Source organism: Myzus persicae, unplaced genomic scaffold, assembly GCF_001856785.1.
Source record: "Myzus persicae strain clone G006 unplaced genomic scaffold, MPER_G0061.0, whole genome shotgun sequence".
In the NCBI taxonomy this organism is placed as follows: Eukaryota; Metazoa; Arthropoda; class Insecta; order Hemiptera; family Aphididae; genus Myzus; species Myzus persicae.
This window is the reverse complement of record NW_019100980.1, coordinates 318,367-330,317: the sequence shown is the minus strand read 5'-3', so window position 1 is coordinate 330,317 and position 11,951 is coordinate 318,367. Positions and strand designations below refer to the sequence as shown.

General features: G+C 29.1%; 1 protein-coding gene across 1 annotated transcript; it reads right to left on the bottom strand.

Moving 5' to 3' along the window:
* Positions 1-2,100: 2,100 nt before the first annotated feature.
* Positions 2,101-11,797, bottom strand: LOC111027120 (E3 ubiquitin-protein ligase Su(dx)). The gene is made up of 14 exons (XM_022305340.1): positions 11,295-11,797; positions 7,706-7,883; positions 7,330-7,471; positions 6,943-7,259; positions 6,797-6,886; positions 6,564-6,723; positions 6,234-6,498; positions 5,987-6,168; positions 5,786-5,929; positions 5,465-5,707; positions 5,236-5,395; positions 4,666-5,166; positions 2,851-2,947; positions 2,101-2,747 (listed from the first exon to the last, which is right to left on the bottom strand). The coding sequence occupies exons 2-14, from the start codon at positions 7,806-7,808 to the stop codon at positions 2,575-2,577; spliced, it is 2,577 nt and encodes an 858-aa protein (XP_022161032.1). The 5' UTR covers positions 7,809-7,883; positions 11,295-11,797; the 3' UTR covers positions 2,101-2,574.
* Between the last annotated feature and the right edge of the window lie 154 nt (positions 11,798-11,951).

Below are 11,951 nucleotides of genomic sequence, written 5' to 3'. Positions count from 1 at the left end.
ACTTATAAGAATGATGCATAATTCAAATAATCATATAGACTATTAAGCAATATGTAGTACGAAGGCTCACATTCTTTTTTTTACTTACAAACTAATTCTTTTCTTCACTCCAATATTAAGTTAGTATAAGTTACGCGTCTTTATATACTGTAATATGTTTTAATTTTACTGTTATCCATGTACTTCTGGACTGTAATTTTGTAAAAGCCGTCTGGCGTTGATTATAATAAATAATAAATAATAAATAATAATAATAACCAAGTAAATTATAAGACCATAAAGATGGTTAGGTTAGGTTAGCCTAACCTATCCTAACGTAACGTACCGTTCATTCGGGTTAGTTCGGATTGAGTATAGGAGTCGAATTCTGCCGAGTGAGTGTAGCAATGACGCTTTGACTATCTTTCTCTCATCCTTAGTCGACTCGAGCCGACTTTACCCGAATGAGCGTTACATAGCCGAGCGTGATGGCTCAGTTCAATTCAGTACCCACAAAAACTGCTAAACGCGACTAAAGAAGTTTTCATTTCAATACTCAAAACAATATGATTATTGCAAATTAAGTCATACACTACTATAACAAAATATATGGATTATTCTAAAACCAATGATAGTGGTAATCAGTGGGAAATGCTTCTAAAACCATTCAACGTTAAAAACAAAATTAATTTTAAAATTTTTTTTTATTAATGAAATATAGTATTTAACAACAATATTGAGATAATATATATTCTAAAAGTATATACACAATAATTTTTAATAACTGTTCAAATAGTATAATATTTGTATCATAAATTGTGTCTATTTATATAAAACTACTAGACTCGCATGCATAGGTGTGTACAGACTGACGACGTGGCTATTGTTTTGACCACCTGCGACCCATCCTGTACAATTCACGCTGCCCCCCCCTCCTCAAAAAAGTTTAAGGACTAAAAACTTGTACAAATAAAACATACTTAAACAAAAAATTTAAGTTCAGATGTGATATAAAAATTAAATAACGCATTTCCTATATTCTGGATTGCAATGTCGTAGTTGTGATAAGACTTCTAAATTCAAAGAGTTAGGTAGAAAAGGCTTTATTACAGGGAAGGTAAATTTGTTTTAACATTATGTACCAAAAATGACTTTTTTTCTTACATGCTATTAAATTATGAAATTTATATATAAATAAGAAATAAATTATGGTCTTGTTATTTATTATTAATAATATAATTTTTAAGTCCCCAAAAATATCTTAAAATATCTCTGTTCAAGAGATAGTCTTTTCTGTACCCCACTTAAAAAGAAAAAACTGACTTTATAACTCTACAATCCACGCCCGTTCACACGCCTATGCTCACATGTCTAGATTTATTAAATTTAACAAAAAAAGAGAATATATTTAGAGCACAAGAATTATATAAATATTATTTATAATGATAAAGTATAATAAATTTATATTTAAGCAATATAATATGCTCACACACAGCATAGTAGTACTATAGAACAGTCAAAATGCTTTTAAAAAAGTATTTATTTTAAAACATTAAGATGAATTTTTATTTGCTAATAACATACTAAAAGTATTTTTGGAAAATAATGCCTGAACAATTTTTATAAACATTTTTTAAAGATATTTCCTATAAAACATTTTAAAAAGTTTGAGCTAAATTTAAAATTTTTTGTAAATGCTCTTTCATAAAAAAAAATAATACGTTTTTATGTATCAGCGTTTTTAAATACAATTGTTTACTAAATGTTGTATGGTAGGTACCTAATTTTATATATTGTAATTAATTCTAAAATTGTTCATAATAAGATTTCAGAATACAAAATAAACAATCGTTATACATGGTAACTCTTTATGTTTTAAAAAAATAAACATGTTCGCAAAAGCGTAAGCACAATCTAAGAAAAACAACAATAATACATTTAATTATTATTGCAGCTTTAGGTCACATGCATTCCAATTATAATTATTGCTTAGTAATGCAATAAATAAATATTTCAATTTATTATATAATATTTAAGTACCCTATGTTTAATTAACAAATTAGAACAGATATTAGTTAAATGTTATCATAAAAATTATTTAAAATGAATAAGTGGATTATGTTTTATTTAAATATAAATTACACTTTCTTTGACCAAAATCGAAGTTTGTCATAAATCATAACCACCATCCATTTTTTTTTTTTTGTACATCAAGTGTTACATTCAATACATTACATCAAAAGTACTTTTATATTTATTTATTACATACATGCGCCTTATTTATAAAAACAGAGTTCTTAAAATCTATAAGTAATAGTAACTATATGAAAGGGAGATATAATAATTATAACGAGAAACATCAATGAATAACACACTTTAACTCCAAAATTAATTAACGATGCATAAAATAAAAACAGAATATAAATTAAGGAATGTATTTTAAACCCCTAAAAGGCTAAATACGGTTTCACCGATTATTTGATGTTATGAGGTCAAGATATCACTGTTCGGTCTTGTAAATATTAGTATATGCTACTATATCTATATTTAAAATCGTAACAATTGAGGGAACATTAACCTGAATATATTTGTGTTTCATTCTTGAGCAAACCCTTCAGTCTCCTCAATAGCATAATTGAGTTTTTCAACTAGTTGGTCATAGCTCTTGTATGGCGGTAAGTCTAACCTGTTAAAGCATGTGTGCGATCGAGGTAACCATGTTTCCTTACCAACCTTTTCAATGCAAAACCTCTGCGCTCCATTGCTTCCTAAACAAAAGTATAATTGTATTTAATAATAGATACTAATCACAATATTAATCTAAAGAAAAATTAATTAACAATATTATTTTCAGTTTTTGGTTTAACTCACCCATAAGTTCAGCAAACCCTCCTACTGGAACTCTACATGTTCCAGTCACAAACTGAAGAAGTCTAGCTCGTTTTTCATTGTCAGCTTGTTTTACAAACTATATTTCAAAACAAAATATGTTAAAAATCATCAAAATCAAGTACAAATAAAAGCTGGCAGGATGAAGTTGTTTTATTAGTGAGTTTTGGAGGAACACACTTTCAGTAAGATAATAATGGTTTTGAATTCATAGGTCAATTTCTTAGAATATACAGATAGCATATTTTGGTTCATATTTAGTGACCGAAATACAAGTGTTTAAAAATGAAAAGGAAAATACTCATAATATAACCTAATTTTATAATGTATAAAACTCAATAAAAATTAAATATAAAATCTCAAATTACTTGTTAAATAAAGTTAAAATTATGAAATCATAATTGGACATTCAAAACTATATTTTTCAAATACTATTCAATTGTTTTTAATGAATTTATTGAATTGCTAAAGTTTTTAATACCATAATGTTTATTATTATATAATATTTGCAATTAATTTATTTAAACATTTTTTGGGATCCAAAATTAAAAATATCAAGCACAAATTTGAAAATTAATTTCATTAAAATATTTACATTTTAAAAATAAATTTAATAATTTAATATTGAAAAAATATATATTTAAAACAGTAGGAGCTGCTAATAAGGAACACTTTGTGACCAAAGTGAAATGTGTCATTTAACCGATTGTTCCTAATAAGCGATTAGTTTGTTCTATGAAAAAAATATATTTACCTAATACATATGTATTTAAAAATATATACAATGTATTATTAACTGCATATGTATAATTTGAAAAGTACCTACATGCATATATTTTACTATATTATTTAATATATGTATCTATCGATGTTTGACTTTTTGTGTGTAGTAACTCCATGACTACATTTTCAAATGAGTTATCATAACATATTTTTGGGAGCACATTGTACGACTGTATCAAGTCGCACTTCTGTTTCGAACTTAAATCTTGGCTTTTAGATTTTTAAAAAAACGTAGCGCTAACCTCCAAATACGCATGCCAAATCTGAACAAAAATACGTACACAAAAGAGCATTCTTAATTCTTACATAGGTACTATACATAGGATAAAGTACAGTAAAAATAAATGTAACGACAGCTAAGATGAGATTAAAGCAGTTAAAGAAGTTATTGCCGGATACCCTGTGTAATGAGTATTTACCCTTAGCCTAATTGTTTAAAATAACTAATGTGATGTTTCAATAATTCGATTAACTTTGAATATTCTGATATATTGCTGGTCTGCCCTGCGACCTTTAGTTTCAATAACGCTACTATAAAAATATCCCTGTTCCTAATAAGCAGCTTTTACTGTATATGGTTTAGAACTAATTTATTATTTTATTGGTTATATTTATTGTCATTAGAAAATATAATATGGATATAAATATAAAATTACACATTTAGGATTATTTTCAAAATGTTATGTTAGTCCTTTCACTGCTCCAAATGTACTATTACATACAAAACATTTAAATCATTCACTGGCCAAGCAAACTACATATTACATTTCTGTATATTAAAATATTATCATTTACTGGTAACCGTACAATTTTAGGGAGCCCTTGCATTATTTTAAACTTAAATAATTTGATTATATAGATCTCAAAGATTTGATTAAATAAAAAAAGAACATATATTAAAAATTTAAAAAAAAAAATTAAGTATTCTATTTAATGTAGCATACGCAAGATCCAGAAATAGTATAGCAGTGAAATGATTAATAATAAGAATATAAATTCAATTAGCTTTAGTACCTGCCAAAACCAGTTAATTTGCTTGCTAGTTCTATTATAGTGCCGATAAATTGTGTGCTGTTGCCAGTCTTCGACATCAATCTCTTGCATGCCACACAGCATGAGTTCAAGTTCACGTTCATCAAAATATTTTAACCATTCTAATGCTACTACTTCGTTAAATCCATCTAATAATGCTTGAGTCTGTTCTTCAATGCCACGTGTCATTCTCCATTCTGTCATTAATTTAATGTACTCTTCTTTGTTAGCATCAGTAACCTTCACTTTGTCACCATTTTCTATCAACTCGTGATGCACAACTTGGCCAAGTACTTCAAAATCAACTCCAAAGTACATTTCAATATCACTTTCTTCTAAATTATTGTCACTTATCCAAACCAATGAGTTATAAAATTCTGGGTCAATTGATTCAATATCTTTCATGGTAAGAGTTTTGTTCAGCATACGCTTGTAAAAGGGCATTGTGAAACCAGAATAAATAAAACGTCCATGGTATAAAGCCTACAATTTTAATCACACAATTTATAAAATATTCCACATAATTTAAAGCATATTTATTATAATACTTACCATAGCTATGAATCGTCCAATAAATTTGAAATATAACAAATGGTCTGGATTCACATATGAAGCAGGATTAATTTGTAGACTATAATTATTTTTGTTAGCATATTCAAATAAACAGTACATTGGGTTCAGTACTTCGTGGGAAAGTAAGAAGAACCATTCTCTGCAGAATTCAATAATTATATTATTATACTGGAATTTAATATTTTAATAAAGATTAGAAACTATGTACCGTGAAACACCACCATAATCTAAGCCTTCTTCGCCACGGAATACTATGTACAAACGTTTCCTCATTTCATATGCAGCAGATCTCATTATTTGATGATAGGAATCTTCAAACAATGTTTGTCTGGAAACTGTTATCTTAATGTGGCTTGATATTGCATTACTTTGACACAAATACCGGAACTGGCTTAATTTCCAACGGAATGATCTTTCATAAGCAGCAGGTACCCCATAAGGACCAGTAGAACTAAAATTATACATATTTTCATCATTTATAGTTCATAATACATAACTATTATAATTAATATTCTTTCTTATTATTTACCACTGAATGGGTGTTACATGGGCACGAGGGTCTTCAAATGTAGTTGTATGTGTATTATGATCAACAAAATATCTGATTCCATCAGTGGTTTTTCTTACTTCCCAACCAGTTGGTAAATCGGAATTTTCAATAATCAACTCGGTCCTAAAAAGATTAATTAACTTAAAATAGATCTTGAAATAAAATATTTCTTATTTATACCCTTGCGTTCGTGGATCTTCCCATTGGGTAATGCGACTCTTATGATTAACAAAATAATTTCTACCATCAGGTTGGATACGCTTTTCCCAACCGCTGGGTAATGGTTCCTCTTCAACAACAGGGGTTGGTGGAACTCCTGTTGTATGTCTATTATTTGGCCCAGAACCTGTTCCTAAAGCATGCTAAACATACCATACAGAAGAATTAGTTACATAGAAAAATATTATTAAAAATATATTCATTTTACCTGAGGATAAAGAAATCTTTGGTTTCCTTGTTGAACTACATGAGCTCTTTCACCTTGCCAATGTTGGTAATGCTGCAATCTTTCCATGTTTGGACGCTGCCATGTTGTAGTACGAGTATTGTGATCCACATAATAAATACGCCCACGGCTATCTCTTCTTATCTCCCAGCCAGTAGGTAATGGCTGTGGTCGTTCCCAAGAAGTTGATTTTGTGTTATGATCCACATAATATTGTCGTCCAAATGAATCAAATCTCATTTCCCAGCTACAATAAAATGTATAAATTAAATGTTCTAGCTCAAAAATAATATATTATTTGTTTTCACCAACCCAGGGGGCAAAGGTTCTTCTATTGGTAGTGTAACAGGACCATTTTGGTGATGAACAGTAATTGCCCCCTCGGCAGAATTATTGTGTGATGGTGGAGTTTGTGATGTCCGAATGTTATTTGTTAACGCATTATTTACAAGATTATTTGATACATTCATGTCTAAAATGTGTATAAATTAACTACATTACAAATCTGTTCTACAATGGTTCAAATAATAAAAAACAACTATTACCTATTGTTGGAACCGGTGAAGCAACAACAGCCGTTGTCGAGGTACGACTACGAGCTCTAACTCCGTTACTAAAATTGCCATCCGATAATCCTATTTAAAAATAATGAGTTAAATTGATTTTTCTTTTATATATTATGTATGAGTACCTCGATGATTATTAGTACTAGTGCCTGGTTCTCTAGATGGATTTGAAACTTGAGATATATCAATTTGGAAACCGTGTAATATAGTAATCAACTCTCCAACCTTGACCAAATTGTTAGAAGTGGATGAACTTGAAGATTGATGATCATGATGACGAGCTCGTATCAAATCAATTGTCAACTCCAAATTATCACAGACACCATTATAATTACATAAAATATCATAAAGACTAATACTCTTTTCAGCTATAAGCAAATCTTTTTGAAATTTGCAATAATCTAATACACGATAGTGCAATATTGAGTATGGAGTAACAAGTCTGGAAAAAAAATATTTCAGTACCAATTATAATTAAATTGAAACTTATAAATATAAAACTATTAACATACACAGTGAATTCTTCATTCCATTTTGGTTGATATGTATTTTTAATAACTTCAGTTTTATTTCTTTTGCAATCATCAACAATAAGTTCAACATAGGGATGCGGTTTAATCAATCCACCACTATTTTTCAAATTTGCTCTTTCAACTAAAACAACAATAAAAATTAAACTAACAATGAACCGTCATTCAAACTTAATTATCATAAAATGTATTTGGAATAAATAGTGCTATGTTAGTGATATTGCACAAGTTCTTTTCTTTTACGGTGAATATAACCTGGCTTAGCTCTAACTTTATTTGAAGTGTTTCCCATGCAAAACAACGTTAAATTAACAATTTATAAATGGTGGTATTCTGATAAAACACATTTTGAACTTACTTGTTACAATGAGTTGAAAAATTTGAATTTGATTTGAAGGAGCAATTACTCTATCCTGAGAGGATATTGAACAATTGGCCAAACTTTCTACAATAGTACCCATGGCAATAAGAACTTTTCACTTTACAGTGACTTAAAAAGCATCAAATATTTGACCACAATTATTTTGTTGGCTAATCTAAAAAAAAAACAAAAAAAAAGTTATAAATAAATTTAGTTCATATCAAATACCTAAGATAAATGATCTTCTATACACATTGTATCAAAACAGCTTATTAAAAGTAATAATTCATTTACACTTAATGTCTGACTAATAAATGCATTTTTTTTCAATAGATGCTTAATGAGAAATAAATAAGTACTAATAAATTATACCTTAATAGCTTATCAACATTATGTAATCTAATCTACCTTAAATAAATGTTACAATTTTATGAATTATTTTCATAAATTAATGAATATCAAATATAAAAATTTAAGTATAAGTTACAAATTCACAAGCAAATTAATTTATAATACCTAGTTTTACAAATTTAAATACTTACAAAAGAACAATAATATTCCTTGTAATTACTAATGACCAGAGAGCCTAGATAATCTATTATTTTATCAAGGCTCACTTAATATGACATAAAAGTTGGAATAGTAAAATTATATTTCTTGCGATTAAGTAGAGTTGTATATTATTATAAATGCAATTAATTAGGATATTGTATTACAAGTATGAAATTGGTATTAGGTATATTTTGTTTATTATTTATTAGCTACTAAATAATATAAATAGTTGTCATGATTGAATAGTATCTCACATAAATTAATAAAAGAATTATTAAAAAGGCAAAGTTAAAAAGGAAATACTTAAGTATTTTTGATTTTGAATCTTTATTCTGTACCTACATAATTATTATAATTTGATTTTCTTTTATTAAATTATGCCTTATCAAAACATTTCTAAAAAATGTTATTGCTACATAATAGTTACCCGAGTTATTATTAAAAATAAAAATGATTGTACTGCTAAAGATAAAAATAAATACTGATAATATCATTAATAAAAAAATTTAATTTAATAACCTAAGTTAAGTAAGATTAGAATTATTCTTTACTTATATAATATACAAATTGGTATGGGTATGTACCTATACATTACTATCTGCCTGATCTTCCTCTTGAATAAATTATTTTTTTATAATTTAATTTAAAAACACAAGACTATTTTTTGGCTATACAAATAATACAACGATTATAAAAAAAAAAAGAAAAAAAAAAGAAACAGACATCGTTATCGGTGGATATATGAAAATAATTGGTAATTAGTTAATTATTATTATTATTATAACGAGGGTTCAAAACCGGTTTCCTTTGTCTCCAAAATCAAGTTAGATTCGTATACACATAGAGAAGTTTTTCTTACTCCAGATGATCATAAACTTATATCAAAGATTAATCAAACAATAAACCACTTCTTATATGATACATGCGAAGGTCAAAAAATATAATAAATGTTGGTTTAGATTTAGACAACAAATATATCACGGAACAAAACTCTTAATTTATTAACTACCTCGTACCTACATATATAATTTGTGATCAGGGCTATGAATTAATGCACTCATACGCTCAAAAATAGATTCTAAATTATGCAAAATTATGCAAAATGTATCAAATAAAATTAATTAACACTTCAGTCTATGGCTTGTACTAACAAATAATACAAGTAGAATATTAAAAACGAGATTCAAAATACACAAGAATAAATATGCCCACCTAAATTAAATATGAGAAATAAACATTTATATTAAATTTGGTGGATCTATGCACTATATTACAAAATAAGGTACATTATATATATGTATATACCTATTATCCATTCATCATCAAATTCAATATCTACATATTGATATGCATTAACATCTAAAATATGCTAAATACAATTTTTTATTTAAAATGGTACCTAATATAACTAAGCAAATTTACATCTCACAGTCCAGTGTTTATGAATATAATAACAAATGAAACATATTAATTAATATTGACATATTGATAATAGGTAAAAAAAATAATTCAAAACATAGAAAACAATACGGCAAAAATCAATTAATCCTTAATTTATTTGTTTTATGTTTAGATTAAGATCAAGTACTATTCAAATAATTATTAATGTTAGACAGAGGGCTGGACAATGTAACAGAAGAGTAATAAAGGTAGGTAAAAAATTTAATTTTCATCTTTTAGACAGGTACTGTTTTACAATGTTAGCTATATGTGAGTTTTGTAAGCTAGTAGTAACATAGTCATCTTTCTTAGGTAATTAAAATTAAGCTACTAGAACTATACTCTGAGTTGGGAGAGAACATTGCTATTTTGTGCATGCAGATTAAAGGCAACAACCAGTCCAGGGTAAAATTTGTCCCACTTTAGGCCACAACGGTGTAGGTTGTATAAATGATATAAATTATAGAGTAAAGTGTTGCGGAACATACCAAACATTAACAAACTGTTGTTTCTGAATGGGGTGTAAGCAAAATCGGATGAGTTCTAGTTTAGGTCATTGTAATGTTCTTTGGTATGTGTTCTTGCTGCTGGTATAGCAGTAAAAATGGTTGTGTACCAATTTATATTTAACTAATTGCTTATGGATTTCAATCTGATTTGTTAAATTTGAAAGTTGAAATTACAAGATATCACATAAGTAAACAGTATATTTTACAGTCTTATAGTTAACAGGCTAATTCTGTTTTATAGTTGTAGTAGTCTATACCTACCTATCTCTTATCTAAAGAAATTCAAGTATCTAGGTACTCAACCAAAAAACCCATTTTGTCATCTTCAAAATATGATTCACAACATTCACAAAAGAAGTGATGATATACTGATCGTGAATCAAACTGCTAACAATAAATCCACATTAATTCAGTGACATCTAAATTAAGTTACTATAAAACCGTTTAGGTACAGTTAACTTAAGTAATACCCTGAGTCATACTGACATTATAATAGGTGTCTACAGTTAAAATAATAATTACCATCAGCAGCGAATGTATCAAACGAGAAGTGATTTATCCTATGATTTACTCACCCAATACAATCATATAGAACAAAAAAGAAAGACTGATAAAAGAGAAAATGGATTATGGGGTTTTAACACTTCAATCTTATATTTCTGAAGTGTAATAAAAAAGATAAGACCAAAGATCTAGGATAAAAACCCGTCAGTTTAACACGTTGTAATATGATAGCATTGTCTGAAACGCTCATCATAAGTCCTGACCAAGAAACAAAGATGATGGCCCGCGCCACGCTCGTCAGCCAGCTGAATACTCACCGACAGCGGATGGGAAAATAGTGCAGAGTGTGGTATGAAATTGTTTTTAATGTCAAGGCATGACGTCAGACATGCGAAAAGCGGCGAGCTTAGGGGATAGTGTGAGTCGCCTGGCCGACACCAAAAGCAAACTCGAGCAACACGATAAAGGAAGAAGACAACAAAACATTATAGTATAAATATAAATTATAATAACGAAAAAAATAAACGTATGAAACCGTAAATTTAGGTCGTGATGAAGGGGCGAGGGGGAGTGGCACTTACCGTGTATTGACAGCAGCTCAGGTGGCGGCAAGTTCACTCCAATACAATACTATAATATTTGCTTTAGTTCAGGACTGCGCTGCACTCGTCGGTGGAGGTAGTGTAGGGCTAGCGATCGAGTGAAACGGATAAGAGCAGGAAAAAAGTCGAAACGACTCTCCCGCCGTTATCGACGATTGCCGATCGTATTACGGCGGCGGACACGATGACGCCATGCGTGTTCATCAGCGCCACGCTAAATACGACGATTATGTCACTGTTGAGGCAGCAGCGGAGTTTTCGGCCACTGGACGACGGAGATCATTAATTTCTATCGATTATTATCTTTCGCAACGAATACGGGCGACCGTGATCCGTTTACACTACACGTCACATAATATCGCCATACGAATTGTGTTGTGTACGATTTAAAATAATAATTAACAATAGTGAATCGTAATGACAATGCCAGTAGTAATAATTGCGTGCGTGCGTGGGTTATTATTCCAAACCTATTTAACTAAAATACCAGCTATAGTTGTTTAAGCAGAGAGAGAGTGCGTTTTGGGTCGCGAACTCGCGAGCGGACGAGATAACACGACACGCGCGCGCGCACACATATGTTTTTGCGCACACACACACACACACAACAAGCTCACTTACACGCGCACACCACAC

What these genes read in the sequence shown, in the direction of transcription:
- LOC111027120 (XM_022305340.1), bottom strand. Translation starts at nt 7,808, where the DNA reads ATGGGTACTATTGTAGAAAGTTTGGCCAATTGTTCAATATCCTCTCAG. An exon ending in TTGGACGATTCATAGCTATG is followed by an intron (nt 5,167 to 5,235) that starts GTAAGTATTATA and finishes TTAAAATTGTAG; the next exon opens with GCTTTATACCATGGACGTTT. An exon ending in AAATTAACTGGTTTTGGCAG is followed by an intron (nt 2,948 to 4,665) that starts GTACTAAAGCTA and finishes TTTGAAATATAG; the next exon opens with TTTGTAAAACAAGCTGACAA.